This window comes from Chenopodium album, chromosome 4 (assembly GCF_948465745.1).
Source record: "Chenopodium album chromosome 4, dcCheAlbu1.1, whole genome shotgun sequence".
NCBI classification, from domain to species: domain Eukaryota; kingdom Viridiplantae; phylum Streptophyta; class Magnoliopsida; order Caryophyllales; family Amaranthaceae; genus Chenopodium; species Chenopodium album.
In genome coordinates, this window is record NC_137837.1 from 71,102,656 (window position 1) to 71,127,818 (window position 25,163).

Consider the following 25,163-nt stretch of genomic DNA (forward strand, 5'->3'; position numbering starts at 1 on the left):
ACCTTGATATTTGAAGACTTGATCAGGGAACACCTTCATTATAGTAGCTAGAATCTTGTAATACAAGAAAAATTTATATATGGCATGCAGGTTACTAGGTAAATGGTGATGTGTGGATTCAGTACTGCTTTACTTTTGAGCGAAGTGGGTGTGAAAATATGAACACGATTTTCGTAGATAGTTCAATACCATTAATAAATAATATGCATATCAATTACCTAACATAAAAATTAAATAAATAATCCCGGAAATGGGTAGAATATAAAAAACCAAGGTCTGATTCAACATATGCATATCAACTACCAGGTGAAATAAAAAGGAACAGCCATGAGTTGGAAACAATGGATTGAATACTGAATCATTAACACTGATTTGACAAACTCAATATCTGCTCGAACTATAGATATATATGTGATACTACATCGATTAAATAATAAATTTGCAAGGCACGATACACTCCAGCTAAATCTCTACAACACCATAATTAGATTGCTGGGGCTCCAAAAAAAGCTTGAACCCAAGAAATCATAAACAGAGGATAAAAGATTGTATAATCCCATGTATAATTACCATCTGTTCAGAACTTTTGCTGAATGACTAACGAGGAAAAAATCACAGAACTAGCCACAAAGTAAGCAACAGTTACAGAACTCGACATTGGTATACTCAAATCAATACCGGACAAGGTCCTGAAGACAGTCATAGAAGTGAGATATATCAATCTTTTCTGTTCCAGAGTAAATGGCTTCTGCTTTGCCGCCATACTCTCCTTGAGCAGCCATTTCTATTAGCATATACACTTTCTTGATTGGCATCTGCAAAGAAATATGATTAATTAAGGACAGCTATAACGTTTAGGAAAACTTAACTCTCCCTTTTAATTGTGCCCTACACCTAAAGCTTTCCTTGAAACACATCATAAGCCTTCAATGTATAGTGAAGTTTAAACTTTAATCAATACGGGGAAGGGAATTGAAAGAAGATCAACTTACATCGTTAAGGGCCTCAGCAGCAGAATCTATGTCATCTTCTGAGAATACATTGAGTTGTTGCAACACCTGAGGATAACAAACAAAGGAACAAAACTTAAAACCTGAGCAAAAGAAAAAAAATAAAGAAAGAAAAAAAAGCATAAAAAGAAAACTCCAACCACCCTTTTATTGATCAGATGTCAGTGGCACAAGTTTTAGCCCTTTTAGGTTTAAGTAGTGACCTGCCCTAATAACCTGCCCTGATTTCATAAGGTGGGAATAGGTAAAACTGCAAAAGTTTGGTTGGGGAGGTGTGGGGGTGGGGATCAAAACCATACCCATGGGTGGTGGGGCGGGGGTGTATTTTTTAGGGCATACCCGCCCACTCCGAATTTCACTAGTTATAAATATATCTCCAATTTAATATGTTGAAAAGTATTTATCAAAAAATTTAAATAAGTAAAAAATATAAAGCATAAATATTCAACTATACTAGAGTATTGTATTTTTACTTTTATTTAATTATATATTTTGAAATTAAAATTTAATCTGGTATTCAAGGTGAATCTGGGCAATGTAGGTGGTGGAGTGGGTTAAGTACTTAAGTGGGTGTGGATACTCAGTTGAAGGGTGGGGTAAAAATGGTTTAAATTTTGTGCACGTTGGGACAGAGATGAAGATAAAATTTATACCAGCGTGGGTAAAGGAGAAGAGATGGGGATATATATTCTAAATCTACCACAAAGATAACCTAAATTTCATTCATCCAAAACACAAAAGACATCTACAAACAACATTTTGCACCACAATTGTTAGTCTCACACATCAGCCTGGGGAGGTGGATGACTAACTAAACATAATCAAAGAATAATCCATTTAGTTGTGACACTATTATAAGCCCTAAGACCCTAGGGCAGACCTAGGCAATAAAAGATTACTTCAATAATAGCATGCTGAACTCTGAAGACTGTAGATATACACAATCACATTACTACTTGAGCATATAGATCTAGATCTCTTTATAGTAATCATTTGAACATGGAGATGGAGACTGATTAGGTTACCTTTCGGGAATCTTCAGTTTTCAATGTTGGAACATTGTACGTGACTGAGAATGCATCACGAATGCCAATCGAATCCAAGAAACCAACTTCACTGGTAGTCCCAATCACAAGAAGTTTCTTCCCCTGGAGAAAGACAGATATTAAGACTAGATATGGAGCAACTATGATTGTTTCAGAAGAGTCTACACATTCCACTAAGTGGTTTTATTTTAAAACATTAATTAATGGCTACTAAATATGAATTTCATGAGTAATGCCAAACTGTAAACATCCTTTGAAACGCACACATACCAAACTACTAACCCAAACCATTACCAAACTGACAAGTATTTAGTACACAGGACCAATAAATCTAAGATAAAAGAAGGCATGAGTAACAAGGGCTTCCATCCCAAGTGAAAGTGTCAAATTAAAATTTACAGTTACCCCCATGGTACAGGAATGTTAGCAATTGCCTCTCACAAAATGTGGAAGCAAAGAGATAAACCCCCCCCCCCCCCCCCCCCACAACAACCTTCCTTTTTCTTATTTCTCCAGCAAAAACCCCAACAACACCAAATTTGATCATTTATTAAACTCTTTCAGCACAAGTTCCACAAAATATTCAACATCAATCAGCAACGCAAAACAAAATAAATGGAATTTTGATCTAAGGTTTGAAACTCCATTATGCTGCTTATCATTACTAGAACAGAAGGATCAGTTACAAAGATAACAGGCTAGCAACTTGAGGGAAATCACAATACAAGGAAGATAACACGGTTAGGAAGGATAAACGAGAGGTTAAACGAGGGAGAGGGAGACCAAAAATGACTTGGTTGGAAGGAGTTAGGAAGTATATGGATGTGCATGAGGATGAGGCGTTAGATCGTAAGGGATGGAGGAGGAGGATCTTTGTCTATGATTACACGGAATAATCAAATTTGGTTCATGTAGCCGACCCCACCTATGGGATTAAGGCTTTGTTTGTTTGATTGATTGATTGATTGACAATACAAGGAAGATAGTATTAGAAGAAAGAACCCGATGGTGCTGAAATGCTGTTCAAGTAAATCGAGAAAAAAATGAAAATTTCATGGGATAAGATCAAATGTAATACCAATGGAATTGGATCACAGTACAATGCTGGAAGAAACAATATTGACAAGAGCTTATCCAGAGATAGGAGGAAATCAAAGAAACTCTTTCAGCTACCAAACCCCTCCTCAGAAGGGCAATAAAGGGGTAAAATAGCAATTACCGCACTGATAATCATTGTTCACATTATAAGATAACCTCAAAATGAAATGCTGATGAGTTTGTTTACCAAAACAAGTCCATGTTCACACAGCATATTCATTACTGTACATTTGAGCATCTAGTATACGAATATTGACTGGATGAAAGAACAAGTCATTTTTCATATCAAGCTTCAATTCCTCAACAAATCAAGAAGCACAATCATCAAGGCCCAGTTCTATCTAGCTCATAAAAAACCACACTAGTAAAACAACTTTGAGCGGAATCAATGTGTCATTTTACCAGATGCAGTCTATGATGCAGAGCAAATGGATCATGTAACCAAACTAAAGTCATCTAATACAGTTTGTCTATTCAGTGTCTCTTAAAGGGTGTTCAATTACAACCACTACAATAAAAATGCATACCCCTGTGGAAGCTATTCTGATTCACAAGATAACATTATTAGAGTTTAGCCATGGATGGGCATTTAGATGCTCCACCCTTGCAACTCTCAAGGACAAGTAGAGCTCAAAGGACTAAAAGAGGCTGAGTTGAGTGATCAACCATTAAAATGTTTTATTTATTTTGCTTGTTTGTCCAGATGTTAAGAGGTTCATTATATAGCGCGGCTCATTCTGTGCTGGAGACTAACATCTGAGAACAGGAAAAAGAAAATGCTGCAGAAGCCATCACTTTCTTAAGAAAGCTCCCGAAGCCATGACCACCAATAAGGTATAAATCTCGCAGGACTTACTTACTGATTTGGTGACTCAAGCAAGTGCATACATTGTGAGACTGATATTCTCGTTTTATATAATGTTCTCCCCTATCAGTTTAAGCACTTTATGAGCTTATTTGCACTCTTCAGAACAATTTTATCCAACATTTTCTCCAGTTGTGGTTTTTGGTTTCTTCCTCTATATGTAGGTTTTGACAGTCCGTTATTCTACCCATTTGAATCAACCACGGAAGATTTTTGTGATTAGGGAGCTTGTGACTCCAAATAATTCATGCATTATTTGTGTATGAAGGGCTTTTTGAAGAGAAGAGTTCAGCTTAGGTCAAGTGAAAGCGAAAACTGTCTTAAAGCACAGTTGCTCGGTCCACCAGGCAAGGTGGCCTGACACGAACTTCAGAGTGCATCAAGGTTGTGATAATGAAGTACAATTAAACTTAAAATTCACCCCACCTCCCCCCCCCCATATATATATATATATATATATATATATATATATATAGGAGGGATCCGGTGAGAATAAGTTCATATGTGAGAATTCATACTTATATGAAAACTGATTTTAAATTTAGAACATATAAGTAAAAGTTTAGAACATACGAGTAAAAATTTAAAACATGTGTCTGAAATTATAATTTAGAACATCTATGTGAGTAATATGTTTAGAACATTTGATTTAAGAATTAGAACAAGTGATTAAAAATTTATTAAATCTGTTTTATAAAATTTTAAACATATGAGTAAAAATTTTAACATCTGATTTAAAATTATGAACGTGTGAATAAAAATTTAGAACAAACTGATATAGAATATAGAAAGTGTGAGTAAAAAATTTAGAACATACAAGTTAAAAAATAGAACATACGTTTTAAAATCTGGAACATATAATTAAAAATCTTAGAACACACATTTTAAAATTTAGAACATATAAGTTAAAATTTTGGAACAAGTTATTTAAAATTTATGATATTAAACTTAACTAATTTATGGTTTAGAACATGTGAGTACTAAATTAGAACATTTGACTTAATTTAGAACACCCAAGGAAAAGTTTAGAACATCATATTTAAAATTTAGAACATACGAGTAAAAATTTAGAACATAAAGAGTGTTCTCACATAAGAAAAATTCTCACGAGAACCTCCCCCTATATATATATATATATATATATATATATATATATATATATATATATATATATATATATATATATATATATATATATATATATTATCATTATTAACGGACCTAGACTTCTTAGTCGGAGATGAAAGTCTCCAAAGTTGGGTGTACATAGCCTCATCCTCATTACCTATACATCTTTATTCATTCAACACACAAAACAACAAGGTTATCCTTAGATTAATTGCAAGATAGGCAACAATCATAACAACCTTTGTTTGTGGAAGACAAGCTACAGACCTTCCAATGGAAGACAAGATACAAACCTTTCAATCAGTACAGAGAAACTTGTACTTCCTAAGTTTTTCTTTTTAATTGCACCATTTTCTTTTTTGAGAAGTTGCATATTGATTGCACTATTTCTTTATTTGATATGTTTTATTCACTTTTTTCTTGTGTTCACACACAAAATACCCCAATTACCCTTGTTCACATGTTATAACAACAATTATTACCCCACCTTTTCTCTCTCTTATTTGTTTTTTCACATGGGCACAGATGACATTCTCTAGTTTTTACACTTTTCCTTAAATCTTGTGCCCATTCAAAATGGTGCAATTAAATAAAAAACGGAGGAAGCATATATTAGAAGTAATCAGAGAGTTGTACGAAGAATTATTTTCAAGGCATGGGAATACAAGCACAAACCAGTGGAGGAAGTCGTTTCAAGAGGACCATCAGTGTTTGTGAGATAATATTTGAAAACCGTGGGCCGATTGCCACATACTCAACAAGCCTGCAGGAAAACAGTTGAGCTATATAGATCCACTATAGAGAGAAAATAAAAGAAAAATACAAAAGAATAACATTTTGTCAGTGTCACCTCTCAATATCATCAAGTATTATTATGCTCAAGGGTGACCTGTAAGCATCCTCAAAGACCTACAAATAAAAATTAAAAATTAAAAACAAAACAAGGGTTAAACTCAAGATAGCCCAGATTGCAGTAATTGTGCACCTCAAACATATAACCACATGGATAAATAAAGGGAGAAAGAAGCACGTATGCAATAATGCCACATGTCTAATGTGGCAATTGTATGCTTGTCCATAAATAACAGTATAGCAAGTATAGAATGATATGTGGTAATGAAAGAAACATATTATTAAAACATGATAAACAAGACGCTATAGTCCTCACCTTATACTCACTACGTTTGGGAAAAGGAAAAAAAAAATTGATCAATAAAGTTCAAAAATAAAATCAAATTGAGATGAGTACAAATCAGGTTAAGAGAATACACACTAAGCTTACTTTTCACAAAAAGTTATAGCTACAAAAGAAGAGTAGTAGTAATAAACCTTGACAATATGTGCACATTTTGTACTCTCACTGAGACCAATCATGGATTCCGCTGAAACCTATTCATTAATTACAGAAACATAAATATGATACGTTCCAGTTATGGATCTTGAAAATTGCATGATCAGATCGTCAAGTTGGAACTTACAATCTTCACATAAGGAAAATCACTACAGATACCAACTGTAGCAGCCATTGCAGTCTTCCCACTACGGAGGTGAAAATTAGGAACAATTAGTTATCCAAAAAAAGCAAAATAAGGTACAAATGTAAGAAGATATATTTATTACCTGCCACTTTCACCTTCCAAAAGACATGTCAAAATTGGGCTACCTTTGCTAATTTTTACTTGTTCAGCAAGTAGCATAGTCCGTTGCTGGATATGCTCATGACGAACACCACAATCCACCATGCCATTTAACCTACAAGTTTTAGCAGAGATGTGATATAAAACTCAGACAAGGTAGATGAATAGGAAGCATGCGATTACAACAAAAGGATCATCTCATAAACCTCCAGATGGAAGCGCAGTATAAGCCAAAGCTAATTAATACTTTTATATCAATATTACATGTTATAGCACAGTAAACCCTTAATGCCCTACCTGCAACGTTCAAGATCACTAGTAGATGCTCCAAATGCTGGTTTAACTTCATCAACTGCTTCTAAAAAGTCCTTCATGGTAACTTTTATGTTCTCCTCATCCACTGGCTTATTAAGATCATCCATGTTTAATTGTCGGTTCAAAGCATATGATACAGCACTCTTTACAACACCTTCAAGCTCTGCTCCACTGTAATTCTTTGTTCTAGCAGCTGCATTAATGTGGACAAGTGTTAACGCCCTTAAATTATTTAAGAAAACTTTCATCAAGGTCTTTTCCAGTATATCTCATACACCACAGCACTGGACTCATTACATCATGAAAAAAAAAACCAAGTTAACAAGATTTAATTTCTTATCGTGTGTGTGTGTTTTTTTTTTTTTTTTTTTGGTGCCACAACACATCAAAGGTTTGAAATATACTAGGTACAAAAGCAATATAAAATCATAATACCATTTCAATATTTATAAATAATTTGCAAGAAAAAAAAAACCCCTTAAGTGGGGCATCAATTTTCAGTGATACTTCACACTAAAGGGGGGCTAAGAAATCCAAATCAAAAGGGAATGAAATCAAGAATGGCATAGAAACAGAAAAGGAAAGAAAAACCCTATTATGTAAGTCGTTTGGGTACTCTCACCACCTTTCCTTCTCCCACTATGCTCCACCATTCATCACTCTTTCACCACCATATTCTCCCCCTCTCTACATGTCTGTTCTATTGCCCCCCTCCTCGGCACCTAATCAAATCACCCATTCATGGAATCATGGTGATGTAAGTAGAGGTGGGTGGGATTTCGTGAATGTTTGAATGGGTTTTTTTTTTTTCCTCCATCCCTTATATCCAATTATTGTGGGTGTTTGGGGGTTGATTTTTGGGGTAGATGGTGCAGGGGGAGTTATTGGGGTATGTTGTTTTATTAATCTAAACAACACTGAAATCAAGTTATTAATGGTTATTAATCTTTAATGAATATAATCAACCTTAAATAAATGTTTTGGACGGAAAGTATAGATGGGTCTACTAAGAGTACAAACTGGAGATAGTGCAATACCTTCCATATATATGCAACAGGTTGAATACACACTGCTTAGATAAAAACTTTATACTCCCTTCCTTGTATAATACTTATACTCCATTTTGTAACATTGGATGTTTAATGCTGTAATTTGAAGCAGATGAGGGAGGGGGGGGGGGGGGGGGGGGGGGGGGTGGGGTAAGGCCTTGAAACAATTAGCTAAACAATCATTCGTCAACGTTGCAATTACTCTGGGCATAAGCCATACGGGAACAGCAGTCAGGTGAAATTCAAAATTTTGCATTTCATCTCTATTGTTTTTTCCAAATGCTCATTTAAAATGCAAAATAATAATTGTTACATGCATCAATGCCTCATAATATGACAAAGACAGTAATTTCCTAGTGGAATGCCCAACACCAAAATTCAACATACGTCAACAAGAAGGGCACATGTGACTTCAAAACATTCACAACTAAACCACATACCCAGTTCAGCCAAATTAACATCTGGTGCAAGAAAGGAATTTTCTTTCATCTTGGTTGTATGAATTTCAAGAATTTGAAAACGACCAGCTTCATCAGGGAGGCTTATTTCCACCTGAACCTCTAAACGTCCAGGCCTGCCAGAAGTAACTATGAACATGAGTATTCAACAAATCCTATATTAGACTCCCAATGAGGTACCACTTATTTATAAATGAATATTAACAGCTCACCTTAAAAGTGCTTCATCAAGCAAATCTTTTCTGTTAGTCATACCAATCAACAAAACATTATTGAGGGCCTCCACACCATCAATCTAAAGAACAAAAAGCTTTTAGTAAAAGATTTTCTGAACATCTATTATACACAATGAAACAGCCAATTTGTAAGATACCTTTGTTAGGAGCTGGTTGACAATACTATCATGAACACCTGTACCATCCCTAGTTGAGCCTCTTGACTACAAATTCCATCAAAAGAGCATATTATATGCTTGAATAAACAGACACACAAACATACGAAGTAAGAAGTCCCACAAGGACAATAAAAGATCATAGTGTAAACATAGAGTTGCAAAAGGGCCTATGCCAATATGGTGTTTTAACAACAACAAAGCCTTAGTCCCAAAATGATTTGGGGTTGGCTATCATGAAATGTAATATGGAACCATCGCGAAAAATGAAACAAGGAAATTACATAGATAAGTTAAAAAGAAGTAATAAAGAAAAGTGAGGAAGTTAAAATAAAATAAAACAAGAGAAAACGTAGGGAGCAAGAAAACAAGGGATGTATTACGTGGAAACCCGGAATTAAGGAAAAGGCATATCACAAATGAAATTTAAAATTTTTTGGAAGTCTTACAAAAAAGTGTGCTAAGAGGAGATGTAAGGGGAGGGGGGGGGGAATAATGATGTGATGGAGAAGTTAGATAGAATCTTAAGGTAGGAAGAAAAAAAAAACACTCCCTATGTTTCTGAAAGTTCGACTCACTTACTGTAGACCCTTGTTTCTAGGACAATTTGTAACAAGTGAGTGGTTATTATAAGAAAAGGGTGGAAAGGTGAGTGGCGTAATGTAATCCCCCGTATTTTTAAATATTTTATAAATGAAAATTTATTTTATTTATAATATTTATTTGTTATTTTTCATAATTTAATTTCAAAATTTTCAAATTATTAATCTGGGTCGAAAATTATTTGAACAAATTATTTTATGCACTTTTATTCTACAATTTATGTCCAATCACACAAGCCTAACCCATTTGTTTACTTAATCGACCCATTATTTTTATGAGACCCAATCTTCCTATTTACCCTACAATTCTTTCCTATAAATACCCCATGAATCCCCAAAAATTTCCCACACAAAAACGTTAGTCTTATTTTCTTTCTCCTTGTTTTATTAATTTGTGTAATTATAATTATTGATTTATGGGTTTTGATTTTATTGTTTGAAATTAATTTAATTAGTATCAAATTGTATTTTGATGATTAAACTTTATAATTTCAGATTTTATAAGTGTCATAATTTTCAGATTTTGTAAATTTTATAACCTAGGGTTTTTAATTATTGAAAATCATGATTTTACGGGTTTTATGAACAATTGATTTAGGGATTTTATAGTAATGATGTTTTGAAATTTTGGTGATTATAACTAATGATTATTTTAACTTAATTCCATATTATTTTGAACACTTAAATTCGGATTTTAATTTTTAGATTTCCGTTCGTTAATATTAATCCCGTTTTAATCCCGATCAGGTTCTGAACTCATCCGATTTTGATGAAAAAGTAGTGTTTTTCATGTGGAAACAACGTTTTAAAAAAGACTCACTACCTTTGGTAGTGGTAGTGATCACCACCGTATCGTGGCCAAATTCAGCCTCTAAATATGATTTTCGGGCAGTTTTTAATTTTAACAAAGTTTTTTTATACTTAAAATATTATCCTTGAGTTTGATTGATAAAATTAATTATGTTTAAAGTTAATTAAGCATAAATATATGTTTTTATTGAAGTTTTAAGTGCTGGAAATAGTTTCTAAGTACTACTTTTGATGTTTTATAAAGAGGGTTTAATCACCCATTAAAAAGGGAGATTATTAGGGGTTTTTAAATAATTTTCAGATTTTTATTAAACTTTAAACTTGCTGTAATTTCATGTATAAGAGTGTATTTTAAGGTTTTTATGAAGAAAATTCAAAGAACTATATATAAGCCTTTAATTTTCACTAAAGGGAAGGTTTTAAAGTGTTGTTTGATTTGGATTTTGAAGGTTTTTAAGTAAGTTAGTATTGCTGTAAATTTGATTGATTGGGTCTTGATTGAGATGTTATTGTTTGGTTTAGGAGAGGAGTTTATTGAAGGTGATTTCTAGTTTTAAAGTGGTCAACCGAATTGTTTACACAAGGTACGTACAAGTTACGAAACCTTGCTTGTAGGTGCATGTTTAAGGACGGATCGAGAACTTAGTATCATATATAGGATTGACTGGGTTAAATTGTCTGGTTATACATTGTGAATTTCAAATGATGTGCACTAGTTTATAATGCAAGTATTATTTGTGCTCTAATTATGCAAGGTACGCTTAAAGGCAAAAGTATGTGATTTGTGTAAAGATTAAATTATTACTCATTCATGATTATGCAAAAGGGTATGTGATTTGTGTAAAGATTAAATTATTACTCATTCATGATTATGCAAACAGGATGAGTAAAGGAGGAATTCACGTCTTGTAAGACGAGGTTAAGGTTTTGGGGTGCCTTATGCACTCAAGGTGTTTATACACCGAGGTAGTAAAGGAATAATTAATAAATGTTGTTTGTCACTAATAAATCAAGATTTAAATTGAGAATTTTCCATGTTTGATTGAATTGTGTTGGGATGTTTGTATTGTAAAGTGTATGAGTCATCACCAAGTCTAAACCTATAAATCACGTAAAGTGCAAGATGGATGAGCAATAAAACTCTGGATTATGCACTTCTGGAGTAATGACAATCAGGGGTTGGAGTACATGGGGTATTAGCCGTGTACTTTTATCGAGGCCGTCTGATCTACGAGTCTCCTATTTCAAATATTATTTTTCTAAAACTAGGAGTTAGGTGAGATCTCATACTAACTACGGTCACGGAGTCGCGCCCGTGGTCGTTGGATGTTTATTGATGTTTCCGAAAGGAGGCATGGGGTTTTTCTTTTATTGAGGTTCCAAATGGGACATGGGTTGGACAACCTTGTCTATTGCTAAATCCAATTAACAAAATAAATGAGTCAGTTAATATCAATTAGTGAGGTCTTAATAAATTTGATAATCGAGTCATGAATTGAGTCTGTATTTAATGATGCTTGTGCTTGATTGTTAGTAGCATGTTAGGTATTTTCTTAATTTATTTCGCAGCTTGTATGTACTCAGCTTTGCTAACTGCGTGCTTTTGTGTGTGTCTTTCTTTGGTCATGGCCTTCGCCTTTTAATGACCCTGTGATAATCCAATTTTTACACTTGTAATATTGGGGAGCAGATTAACCACAGGTTCTTACATACGCAGCATTCGCATCAGGGTTGTGGGTTGTGGGATTATGAGTAGAGAGTTGGTTATTATTCGCAGTTTATTTCTTTTCATAAATTTAAATTTATTTAAACTATGGTTTTATTTATTTATTACTTTTGTGGCGTTTTGAATAAAGGCCTTAAGGGTTCCAAGATGTAAGATTTAATTTGGTTTTTAACCAATTGTTTTGAAACTTATATATACTTGATTTAGTTTTCCGCTGCTATTTTCTGAAAAAGTCTTAACGTTTGAACACGTGGCGGTAGCACGCCAGTAATTCTCTTGGATTTTGTTCAGGGTATTTACAGGTTTCAAGAGAGAATTATTGGGGTGTTACACGTAAGAAAAAAATGGATTAAGAGAAAGTGAGTGGAAAGGTGTAAAGAGTGTGGGGTAAGACCGGTAGTTAGTAAAAGTGAGTTGAACATTCTGACACACCCAAAATAAAAAGTGAGTCAAACTTCAAAAACAGAGGGAGTATGATGTTTCTCAACAACAACAACAAAGCCTTAGTCCCAAAATGATTTGGGGTCGGCTAACATGAATTGTCAAAAGGAATCGTACAATATAAAGAAACGAACATAACAAAACCATCATTTAAAATAGTTTGAAAAAAGGTGAGTAAAGTGAGTAAACGAAAGAGCATTTAAGAAAAATAAAGGGAGTTTTAAAGGAAAATCAAGAATAAAATTCAAGAAAGTGTTAAAAGAATGGTTTAAACATTTAAGTTGAAAATATAAAGGTTTGAGAAAACTTTAGCAAAGGAAAACAAAACATTTCATAAAACATTGGTGGGCTAAAAATAAAATTTAAAACGAAAATAAATTTAAAAGTATATATATAATCATGACACGTCATTGACGTAAATTTTCTCCCTCCACGCTACCCTGTGTGCTCGCGTGCGCGCGTGGATGTGCGTGTGCTCGTGCGCGTGCATGTGCGTGTGTGTGTGTGTGCGTGCAAACAAGTGCACAAATATGTTTTGCCAGGAACAAAGCAGTCAAAATCTGAAACAATCCTGACTTCCTGAGGTGATGACCTGTCTATAACAGAAACAAAGAACTATGAAGCTGTCATTGCACTCGCTGTTTTACCTTACAGATAGCATCTATTTCGTCAAAGATTATAACATGCAAATCACTTTGATCCCCTGAAAAAGCACAAATTAAAAACTTAGCAATAAAAAAATTTTAAAAAATAATAAATAATAAAAAAAAATAAAGAAAAGAAAAGAAAAATGCTCAGCTAATTACATCCATTACTTCATTTGTGATCAAAGTCAATAAAACCAGCACAGGCAGCTCTAAGTATAAACGCGCCACATGCAGAGTATATATCCCACATTACCTCGAGTTCTTTGGTCTTGCTCAGCATCAGCAAATAGATCCCTGATGTTCTTCTCAGTCTCACCAACAAACTTGCTCAATACTTCTGGCCCATTGACAATCTGAAAAATAACAAAAAAAACATAACTCAATAGTCAAAATGTACTGCAGCAGAAAAATTATATGGTATCTCAAATGAAAGAGAAAACTCGAGAAATAGTTGCAAGAACATAAACTAAACATAATCTATTTGATATAGAGAGATAAAGCAAAGACAATATGTTTTTTAGGCATTTGACTGTGGCTCAATGTCCATGATACAAACACTCAATAAATCACAATCACAAGTTGAAGTAGCAATCTCTATCACTTCATTTTGACTTTTCATTTCAAAAGAACAGAGATTCCACAATCTCAAGTTAGACAAATATAAAGTAGTTTGTCACAATTAGTTTCCAGATTGGTAATTCCAAAATTCAAACTCAAACCAATATTACTCATTCATTCAACGTCTCAACAACCACAAAGGATTGCATATTCAGATTCTCGGAACTCATAAGTCATAACAGTTAATACCAATAAGGGTCACTTAAATTAGTTAACCCTTCCTTCAAGAAAAGAAAAGAGCGTCCCAGCCTTCATATGCAACAGATCAATTTTCAAAAAGACGGTTGACTGCCTGAATATTAACACCTCAAGTCTGGGGTTTGGATTTTGGATTTTTTTTTTTTTTTTTTTAAGGGAGTCTGGGGTTTGGATGTGAAACTCCTCAATTCACCAATTGCAGGGTGAGAATCCCAAAATTTGAATATTTAGAAAAACAATTAAAAAAAAAAAAAAAAAAAAGGAACTAAGACCTAGGTGCTTTAGTCCAAGAATAAAAGTCACATAAATTCTATTATTTCCTGTAATTGGGGTAGTGACAGAGCTTGCCGGAACATGAATTAGCACAATTTCAATTAAGCCTAGGCCTAAATATGATGTAAAACACACAGTTTTCATTCATTGCACACCTCAAACAAGCCATGAAAATTCATTGGTATTCTGCTACTCTCTTTATTTCACTGTGGATACATCTCTGCCCACTATTTTCCTTTTTGTTTTGCTTTTTTGTACCTTTTTTACTTTTAAATTTTAAGGGTATGTTAGAATAGCCTCAAATTATGAGATTCTGAATGGTCAAGATCAAAGGTAACATGTATATTTTAAAAATATACTCAGTATATAGGTTACAAAAAATAAAAAAAAAAAATTAGTTACGCCTTCTCTCAAACTTCCCAAATTATGAGTACCAAGTTGCTCATGAGCCAAAAAAAAAATGCAAGTTCGAGCATTTGGCTAAACTACATGTCAGGGTTCCAGCTCTTCCATGGTTCCATCTACCCTCTCTCATGTTATCTTCAGGCAGCATGTTATCAGCCAACAAGCTCTAATCCCCCAAGCAAAATGAAAGTTCTTCTTCCTAAGTCAACCAACAGTTAGGCACTTCTAAAGAACAGAATAGCAAGTTCATGAGAAGTATAATTTCCTTTCCTATGTCCGATGGAGCTACTTTAACATCACATAAAAGACAAGTCAGCAAATGCGCTTCAAGTTCTTTCAATCACATAACTCCAATACTCCGTCCAACATCAACAGATAATGCAAAACATGTAATATGCCCACTAGCCAATTTTACAAATCTCATTTCCTCTCAACCTATACAAACTCCAAATATATATATATGTTTCAAAGGTATAAGGCAAAGAATAAACTGAATCAAAATCATCACGGGTGCATTGAAGCTACAAAACCCCTCCTAACATCAGACATACCTTTGGATCCTTTCCATTTAACATTTTTCCAATCTGGCGAGCCATCAGAGTCTTGCCAGTACCAGGAGGACCAAAAAGAAGCATTCCTTTAACATGCTTGATACCCAATCTACAGTAGCCAATATGGAATACAAATCAATGATACATATATTCATCCTTCCAACATCATAGTAAATAAGGTTAGAAAAAATTACTTGCTAGTAACATGGGAAGGGAAAACCCTGGAGGCAAAAGCTCTTCGAAATATATCTGCAAACTCTGTACTCAATCCACCTATACCAAGTTCCTTCAAATTGAATTCTTTTTGTTTAAACAGGTTGCTGCTAGCAGATTCACGTTGATTGATAATCTGAAGAGCAAAATAAAATAGAGTCAGTTCTACAACAATTTCAATAATCATATATACTTCCAGATCTTCCACAATTTCAAAATATAGTAAATTGAAGAAGAAGAACAATCACATAATTAGAAATTGAATTCTAGAAATGTCCAGTATACATACTCAAGCTCTGGAATGGAGACCTTACCTTTATTCCACTGCCACCGGCTGCCTCAAAAATTGTGTATGTGTCATCTGACAGCATCCCTCTTTCACTATCTGACTTTTCCTGTCCTTCAACAACAGCCTGGTTGACTGTGAAAAGAAAATTATTGCCTAGGTACTCAAAGACTACCTTTTGGCCTACCGTCATAACCTGCAGAAATTAAGTCATTGAGCAAATTTTTAAGAGGTACAACAGAACAAAATACATCACTTCACTTATTCATTCTTCAACACCCATTAAGGAAAAACAGCATTTCTTGAAAACAGACCATTAACAATAAAAATATAATACCTGAGTCTCAATTTGTAGGCATTACTTCACAAAAACACAATTGTTAGAAACTTAGCCAATTAAAGTGTAAGTCATTTCATTTAGAGTCACATAATAACTATTTTTTTGTCCCCGACTAAGAGTACCTGTTCCACTAGAAGGTTATTGACTAACATCATATGCTATGGTACCCTTTAACTCTTGATATGAATGCAAAATTAATTTGGGGCATACGTGGGATGGTTTGATTCATTAACTACCAGCTAAGACTCTTGACACACACACACACACACAGGTTTACCTTGACAAGAACCGTCCGTCAGACGAAGAGTTTGATCTCAAACACACAAAACTAGTTTACCTTGAGTCTCAACTCTTAGGTGTGCCTCGTACAATGGTCCAAGTAATATAGCTAAAGTGATGTGATGGACTGTGCCACCAAGCCATGATTCAAGGTGTACGCAAGAAGAAAGAAAGACAGAGAAGGGAATGTCCAGGTGGAAAGGGGACAGAAGCAATAGCCAATAAGAGAGCAGCACACCAAAGCACAAGAAGACAAATACGTTGAATGATCCACTATGTTGTTTGCAACAATGCTGATACTCTATTAGAGTGAGGACAAAATCCATTAATGTCAGGTTAATGAAATGGCTTGTAATGCTTGAGTATAAAAGAAACTAGGGAGTAGTTGTAGTAGTAATTTTTCATCCAGAAATTGAGTGACATTTGAATGAGAGATTAGTATCCTCAAGCAACCATTGAGAGTTATAGCCTAAAGCTATACTTACCCTTGTAACTTCCGCTTATTTTCAATCAAAGACTCAAGCTTTCAGCCTTTATCCTACCTTGTTCGTGTTTACTGTTACATTGACATGCTTGTGAAACTAGTCTGTAACAAGTGAACCTTAGATTGGCAGCAAGACCAAAGCTTTTATGATATATTTGTTTGACAAAAAGGTCCAAGTAATATAGCTAAAGTGAACCTTAAATTAGCAGCAAGACCAAAGCTTTTACAATATTTTTGTTTGACAAAAATTTGTCAATTAGATGAAGAGGGTGGATCAGTGGAATGCCTGCATGCTTTCTTGGAAAGTAGGAATGTGGGCACTTTGTTTGATAACACTGACTAAAAAATCCTTGATGTTCAGTTATAAAGGCCCATGAAACCGCAGTTACTGAGAGAAGTGGGCTTCTGTGTTTAGTCCTTTAATAGATTTGCATAGTAGCCATAAAAAATTTATAAAAAGAAAAAACATGAGTAATAAAGAAAAGAAAGGGCTAATTCCTATTTTTTCAGTGTGCAGATCCAGCACCACAGATTCGAAGCATGCAATAATTTGTCTGGTCAACAAGTCTCCTCTTTATATTCATAGATCCAGCACCACATGTATATTCACACATAAACTAAAGCAAACAGAACAAAAAGTAAAAAAAAAAAAAAAAAAAAAAAAAAAAAAAAAAAAAAAAAAAAAAAAACCTTGCCTGGTCAACAAGTCTCCTCTTTATAAGTTGAGCTACAACAACAGCATCAACCTGATAACAAAGAGATTTCAGCAAAAGCTTCATGGAAACAAACTGTATGGCACCAGAATTAATATGCCCATGAGGCTACAAAACAAGAAGGGTTATCTGATTCTTACTGCAACGACATTAAAGAAAGTGGAAGCATGGGGTTGCCAATTAGGAAACACCCTTTTTCAAGAAGTAAAAACGTGTAACATTGGAACATAACCCAGATATATAAACCCAAAATGAATACAGTTTCAATGGAAGTTAAGGCGAACAAACCTGTTCGTCTCTAGCTTTTGCTCTTGATAAATAGTCCAATTCAAGGGTAAGCACTGCAAGTTTAAATTCCTGAGGAGGAACGAATCTTCAAACAAGAGAAAAGTTAAAGTGTCAAACATGAACTTTGAAAATTATCAATTGTATGGCAAGTATCATAAGATTAAACTACCAAACCTTTTGACAGATATTGGATCCCCAGTAGAAACCCTCAAATACTTCCGTTGGACAGAATTAAGACCTATGCTCCCATTGGGTATGTCATTATGCGCTGTGTCAACAATTAAGGAGACAACAAAATTCAACTACAAGGATCATCATAACCAGCACAAAATAACCCACATCAGAAAACCAGGGACATGATTGTGGATTCACTGTGTTTTGCGACTTTAAAGTCGAATGATCCCAATTGGTGGCAAGTCTACTCACATTTGACCTATGCAATTCAACAACACAAACCCCAATCCCACCCCGTCCTAAGCAACTTGAAAGACATAACTCACAAGCACAAAATGCCCCACTCCACCCACCTCGTTAACATCGTCCAGACAGATGCCCCGCCCCGCCCTATTCCATTTCATTAACAACTTGTCCGGTGCAAAACCCGGCTCATTGAACAAGTCTAGCCATAACTACTCACCATTGAATTATGCAATTTAACTACACAAGTCACAAACTCAAAATTACTCAACCCAAACCCAATCAAAGTAACATACGTGACAGAACTACTCACAATCAACTATTGCAAATGTAATTTCATTAATGCCTGAAGCACTTTCACTTTGTTTACTTGCCCCACTTTCCCTTTGGCACTCTACTTTCCACGGATGGTTTCGGTTCATGTTAGCCGACCCAAAACTCTTTTGGGATTAAGGCCTTTATTGATATTGTAATGCCTAGAACATTTTGAAACAACATTTAAGCAACTAACTAAGAACAACATGATCTACACTTCATACATCTCACTTGCACTAATTCACACCCAGATTCAATCATCACAATGCGATTAATTCGCACATAAATTCAAAATAATCTTAGCATAATCCAATCACATAAACTAATTTCACAGCAAAATTATCATCAATAAACAAAAATAATCATTCAAAAATCAAAATGCAAGAAAAAAAAAAAAAAAAGGATATCCAAGAGAAAGAACCCATGAATCGCCGACTAAAGCGAAGACGAGGCGCGAGCCAGGGGAGGAAAAGCGGCGAAGATCGGCGAGAGAGCAGTAGACGAAATTGGTGTTGACGAGTTCTTTGGCCGGTGTATTGGTGACGATCATAGTATCATTCGCCATTTCTGGAAATCACAGAGCTTGAGAAAGGGAGTAAAAATGGCGGATTTGATGAAATTTTAGAGCGCTGGATTTTGTTATTACATAAAATTTTGGATGATAGAGGAAGGAGGAAGAGCTTTCAATTGATCACGGTGATTTTTTTGTTAACTTTGGCCGGAGGGAACAAATCATATCCTACAAGGGCAAAATCGTATTTTGATACACTTAGATCAAAGTGTCTATTTTACTTCAACTTAATTTCAGTTCGGTTCGGTGCAATTTAACTCCAATCAGTTTGGTTTAGTTCTTAATTTTCTTCTCTCATAAAATATTCATTTTAGCTCTATTCAGTTCAGTTCAGCTCCAATCAATTCAATTCAATTCAATTCAGTTTAGTTTAGCTCCAATCAATTCAGTTCAGTTCAGCTCAGTAAATGTGAAAGGCCCTAAAGCTCTATTCACTTGACTTTAAAAAAAAATATTCAATGAAAATAATTTTAGTTAAGTAGAAATAATTTCAGTTTAACAAAAATGAGTTCAGTTCTAGTAAAAATAATTTCAATTTAGTTAAAAATCAGTATTTTCAAAGAAGAAATATAACAGAGTATCAGTAAAAATAGTTTTCGTTTAGTTAAAATAATTTCAGTTCAGCAAAAATAAGGTGAAGTGAACGGGGGCCTAAGGCTTCATTTTCTTCAATTCTTCACCGAACTAAAAAATAAGGAGTAACGGTTAAGTGCACAATTGGAGACTTTACTATGATGAAAATTGTATCATACACCCGGATATACTATGCGCATGGTACACCTGGTCAAAATACAAGGACTTAAAAAACGAGGAAAGAACATTGTGTACAAACAAAAATTCAGCTTTTATCACAACAACAAATTCATCAATTACATCTTTCGATTAAAATATTATTCGAAACTATAAATCAACTCTGTAATATATTGAATCACTTTGAAATTCAAACTAGCCTTTTGTCCCATTAATGCACAGGTTATTACTTAGATTATTTTTCTTGTAATGTGTTGCTTATTTTGTGTTATATGCATTGGTGTTGTTTTGTACTCCCTCGATTTTTTTTTTTTTTTAAATAATATCATGCTAATAAAGAGAATATAAAATTAAAATATTAAGTTAATTGATAAAACTTAAACGAAAAAAATAGTGAGGCTGGAACTACAAAAAAAATGAAGGAATAATGAAATACTATGTAGAGGTGTCAAACCCGAACCGACCCGAAAAAAATTATCCGTTTCGAACTGTAACCGATCCGATTTGATCCGAGAAATTCAAGACCCAAACCCGATCTGTAACCGAACCGAACTCAACCCGAATCCGAACTTGACCCGATCTGGACTTAATCCGGCACCGATTTGATCCGACCTGAACTCAACCCGAATCCGATTTGACCCGACCTGAACTCAAACCGAACCGATTTGACCCGACTCGAGCTCAACCCAATCCGAAATTGACCCGACAAATAACCGATCAGATCCAATCTGTTTTGACCCGAACTGATATTAACCCGACCCGATTTAAACTCGATTTGATTTTTACCCAATCCGAATTTAACCCGACCATAATTGATTATTGACCTTTTTATTCAAGTTCTTATACTATATATTTACTAATTATTAATAAGTTAACTTTTTTACTACAAAGAAATAGTCTGGAGTCTTAAGTTTACTACAAACCCATCACGTGAGACAATCTGACTAAAAAGTAGATGGGGTTCATATAAAGAGCTCTCTCTTCCTATCTTTCTCCTTTTTTCTCTCTCTACCATGTGTTTTTAGAATATTTTAATCGTTGTTTTACAAATACATAACATTCCTTCATTACTACTTCCTCTACAACTATGCATTATCCTAGAATTATAGACATTATACATCGTACGGTTATACACACACTACGTACATATGCAATAATTTATGCTCAAATAAAAAGAATGTACATAGTAACAATTAACTATCACTATGTATAATGTCAAGTTTTTAATATAAAAATTGAATTAGTAATAAAGTAATTCTAACAACTCTAACAAATATCTTATACAAATTGAATTAGTAATAAACTAAATTAATAGTACAGAACTCATAACCTCACAAGATTGTACAATTGATGAAGAGTTGTAACCTTGTAATAACCTTAAAAAATTGATATTCTATTTTGTATATATCACCATATGTAACTATTATTACTCATCAATATATCACTAGCTCGGTCTCACTTATATAGGTATGATAAGTTATCGATAATTATTCAATCTCAATTTTCCTTTAAGATAAAAATTATACATAACTTGATCAAATGAGAAAACTAAAACTTCGTGCTTCATAATTAATAATCATATTGAACCAATAATAAGGTAAAAACTCAATAATATCTCTAGATTAAAAATAACCTTATTTGGATATGAATTTGGTCAGCTCGACCAAAATCCAGCCAAACACAAAAAGGAATTAAATCGAAACTGACCATTTAATGAATCAACGGATCAACCTTATCTTAATCAAACCGAACCGAAATCATCCGAACCGAAATCAACCCGACCCAAATTCATCCGACCCGAAGTTATCCGGTTAAACCCGATCCAAATTTATCCGAACCGAAAGTGAACCGATCTGGAGTTGACCCGACCCATATCCGACCCGGACTCGATAGACCATGACCCGAATTTGACCCGATCCGACCCGACCCGAGTTAAAAGGATAATTTTGATCCGAACATATCCGACCCGAGTAGACCCGACCCGAACAGACCCGACCCAAACTCCATCCGGTTATCCGAATTGACACCTCTAATATTATGTATTGTTTAAGTTATATTGTAAATTTAGGAGATGAAATGAGTTATGTAATGTGCATTTTTTTTTTTTAAAAGCAATGTAATGGCATTATATAGTTTTTTTTTTTTAATAACTTTATTTTATTCTAGTGGAAATGGAACACTTCATTTTCTTACATTAAAAAAAAAAAAAAAAAAAAAAAAAAAACCTTAAACATTAAATTTTTTTGTTTTAAAAAAATTATACAAAGGGAATACAAAAAATAAATATTAAGGGAGGTGACATGTGACATGTGCCATGTAAACTAAGTGATTTGTGGTGACATGTGGCATGTGAGTGATTGTAGTTTGTGTTTTTAAGTAGAGAAGTATCGGTAGATAGATAGATTTAGATTAAGGTATAGATTTGAATGGTTTTACTCTCTATATAAACTCAATTTGTCTCTCTCTTAACAAAAAAAAAAGTGAAATGTTCTTTTGCCAAAGTAATATGGAATCTAAATAATAAAATCAAGGAGTGTAAATAACAAATATATGTCCTTAAATCAAGGAGTAAATCGAAAGGTCTTTACAATTTTTTTTTTTTTTTTACTTTTTTTTTTTTTTGTGTGTTATTTTCAGAAGTCGAAGATAATGTCCTTCATATATGATGAATGTTTTTTTTTTGAAACATTTTTTGGATCCATATTCGTATTTTAATTGGAATGGAATAAGTTCTTTGAGTCGGATCAATATGTTTTATAGGATTGAAGTATATGTTCCTTACCTAATACTTTGTATTACACATAATGTTCTTTAAAGTATATAGATTATACTGTTTCAAAAAAGTATATAGATTAAATATGTTCTTTGAGTATTGACGATTGATTTTTTTTTTTTTTTTTTTTTATTCTTAAGAAAATTGTAGATTTCTTTTTTCATTTGTTGAAATGATATCTTTCATTATGTGGCATCCTAAAAACTAGGAGGACACAGAGTCTTAGGAAAACTATAGGGTAGAGACCAAAAGAAATATAGTTAGTAAGGAACTAAGGATACATGCATTTAATTGTTACCTAGGTTAGGTCCCATGCCATGCACGATAATTTTTAATAAGTATTTTTCTTTTTTAAAATTAATACTATATTAAATATTTCAAATAATTTATGTTGTATTCATATCTAGAGCTATCAAAAGCTAACCCGACCCAAAAATTTTACTCGAACCCGTTCATGTCTTTACCTGTTTGAAGCTGAGAAGTTGGTGACCTGAACCCAATATGACCCGACCTGAGACCAACCCGAGACCCAAGTTAACCTTAGGATCGTGACCCAAACTAGAATGTGACCCAACCTGAGATGACCTAATCCAAACATAACACTAAAGAATAACAAAAATGGCAGTAAAAAATCACACTAAAAATAATCAACATGTATCATCCTTGGTAGTATTGTTGAAGTATCTATAGTTGATTATAGATTGTTGATTGATTAAAATTCCAATCATAAATTATTCAAGGAAATAACAAAAGTATCATTTGTTGATTTGATATTCGCACCATTGCTTTGGTAGAAGCCGATTTGCTTTGAATTTATAAAACCCTAACATTTCTTCCAAAAAAAAAATGCATTTTATTGTTTACATATTAAAACAAAAAAAAACAAGAAAAAATATATATAATCTTGTGTCTTTCTTAAATAAAAAAATATTCGTATGTTACAAATTATGTTAAGAATATTTGGGAAAGATACATCATCAAATCTTTTCGGAATTTGATTTGGGCACACCCTTAATTGATTTTGGCACACCCTTATGTGAGAAGAGCATAGAAAAACGTGCTCTCACATAGGGGTGTGCCAAAATCATTTCCCAATCATCTCTTATACTCTATGTACTACCTCCGTTAAATATTATGTGCAACTTTTGCCAAAAACGAATGATCAAGGTTATGTGCAACTTTCCATTGTCTTTCATATTTTAGTAAACAAAAAGCTTACAAAACTTATATACTCTTATTTAAAAAATCAGATTTGAGTAATTAAGTGGAGTGATCTCATTTTCTCTTTTCTAAGTGGGATGGTCCCATTTTCTCTCTTCCTCTTAATAAAATTAGATTTCCTACCCTTTTTTAAGTAAGGTGGTCCCATTTTCTCTCTTCCCTTTCTTTAATTACTTTCCATTACACTAGCTAATCTTTGCCCTTCAAATTTTGCATTGGTAACCGCTACCTCCTCCAAATTTGCATATAACATTTAATAGAGGCCGTATAAGTAATCATTATTATTTATAAGGAATATGTATATTTGTTGCTTTTATTTTTCAAAAAAATAAATAAAAATAAATAAAAACCTAAGGACACACCGCTGGTGTGTCTTTAGTATATAGTTATTGATTGATAGGAGAGAGAAATAATAAAATAAATATAAGTGGGATTGGTAGGAGAGAAATAATAAACTAGTTGTAGATCCTTAACAAAAGTAAAATTGTGGAAAACTGAAATTCCTCGAAAAATTGGAATTCCTACAAAACATGAAAATTAATTTACCCCTTACCTTGGCCACACAAACTTGCCACATAAATTTTTTATTTTATTTATTTTTTTTACATTATTGCCTAAAAAAAATTACATAATAGTTAAAATTACTGTAATACATGAGAATTATATTTAGTTAGGACCTGTTCTGATCATACGTTGAAATTCAGTTCAATTCAGTTCAGTTCAGCTCAGTTCAGTTCAACTCTTAATTTCTTTCTCTTATAAAATATTCATTTCAATTCAGTTTAGTTTAGTTCAGCTGAGTTCAGTCAATGAGAACATGCCCTTAACCAAACAAAACACCATAACTTAATTCATGGGAAATACAATTTCCTTTATGTCAACCAAACATGATTTATATTTCCTAGGAATTGCAACTTCCCAAGCATTGCAACTTCTAGACTAAATTAAGTTAAAAGTTCAATTAAAATAAGTATTAGTTCATCATAAATAAGGCAAAAAATAATACTTCCTCCATTTTATAAGATGGTAAAAACTAATACTTCCTCCATTTTATATGATTTGCAATTTTGAAATATTTCAAATATATATATATTTCACAAATAATATCCAAAATTACAAATAATATGAAACATACTTAGCATAAGTGTAATCTTTGCCGCGGCCCCACACTCGAGTATATATTAACAGACTAAACACATCATCTAATCAATCCGGTTAACCTGTTTTCAAATAAAGGTGGACCAT

General features: G+C 33.5%; 1 protein-coding gene across 1 annotated transcript; it reads right to left on the reverse strand.

Annotated features, from left to right (window-relative positions):
* Positions 1-406: 406 nt before the first annotated feature.
* On the reverse strand, positions 407-19,338 carry LOC145629274 (vesicle-fusing ATPase-like). The gene is made up of 21 exons (XM_081681820.1): positions 19,010-19,338; positions 18,046-18,140; positions 17,872-17,956; positions 17,566-17,616; positions 15,796-15,963; positions 15,463-15,617; positions 15,269-15,377; positions 13,477-13,576; positions 13,224-13,279; positions 8,980-9,045; positions 8,819-8,901; positions 8,589-8,722; positions 7,082-7,292; positions 6,768-6,899; positions 6,626-6,686; positions 6,477-6,536; positions 5,998-6,056; positions 5,823-5,910; positions 2,036-2,158; positions 993-1,058; positions 407-815 (listed from the first exon to the last, which is right to left on the reverse strand). The coding sequence occupies exons 1-21, from the start codon at positions 19,166-19,168 to the stop codon at positions 672-674; spliced, it is 2,205 nt and encodes a 734-aa protein (XP_081537946.1). The 5' UTR covers positions 19,169-19,338; the 3' UTR covers positions 407-671.
* Between the last annotated feature and the right edge of the window lie 5,825 nt (positions 19,339-25,163).

Bases quoted from the DNA above. Each gene is read 5' to 3' on its own strand.
- LOC145629274 (XM_081681820.1), bottom strand. From the start codon at position 19,168: ATGGCGAATGATACTATGATCGTCACCAATACACCGGCCAAAGAACTC. The intron at 15,378-15,462 runs GTAATTTTTTCT...TGGCTACTGTAG, and splicing joins CCTTCCCATGTTACTAGCAA to ATTGGGTATCAAGCATGTTA. The intron at 7,293-8,588 runs GTATGTGGTTTA...ACATTAATGCAG, and splicing joins TGTTAATTTGGCTGAACTGG to CTGCTAGAACAAAGAATTAC.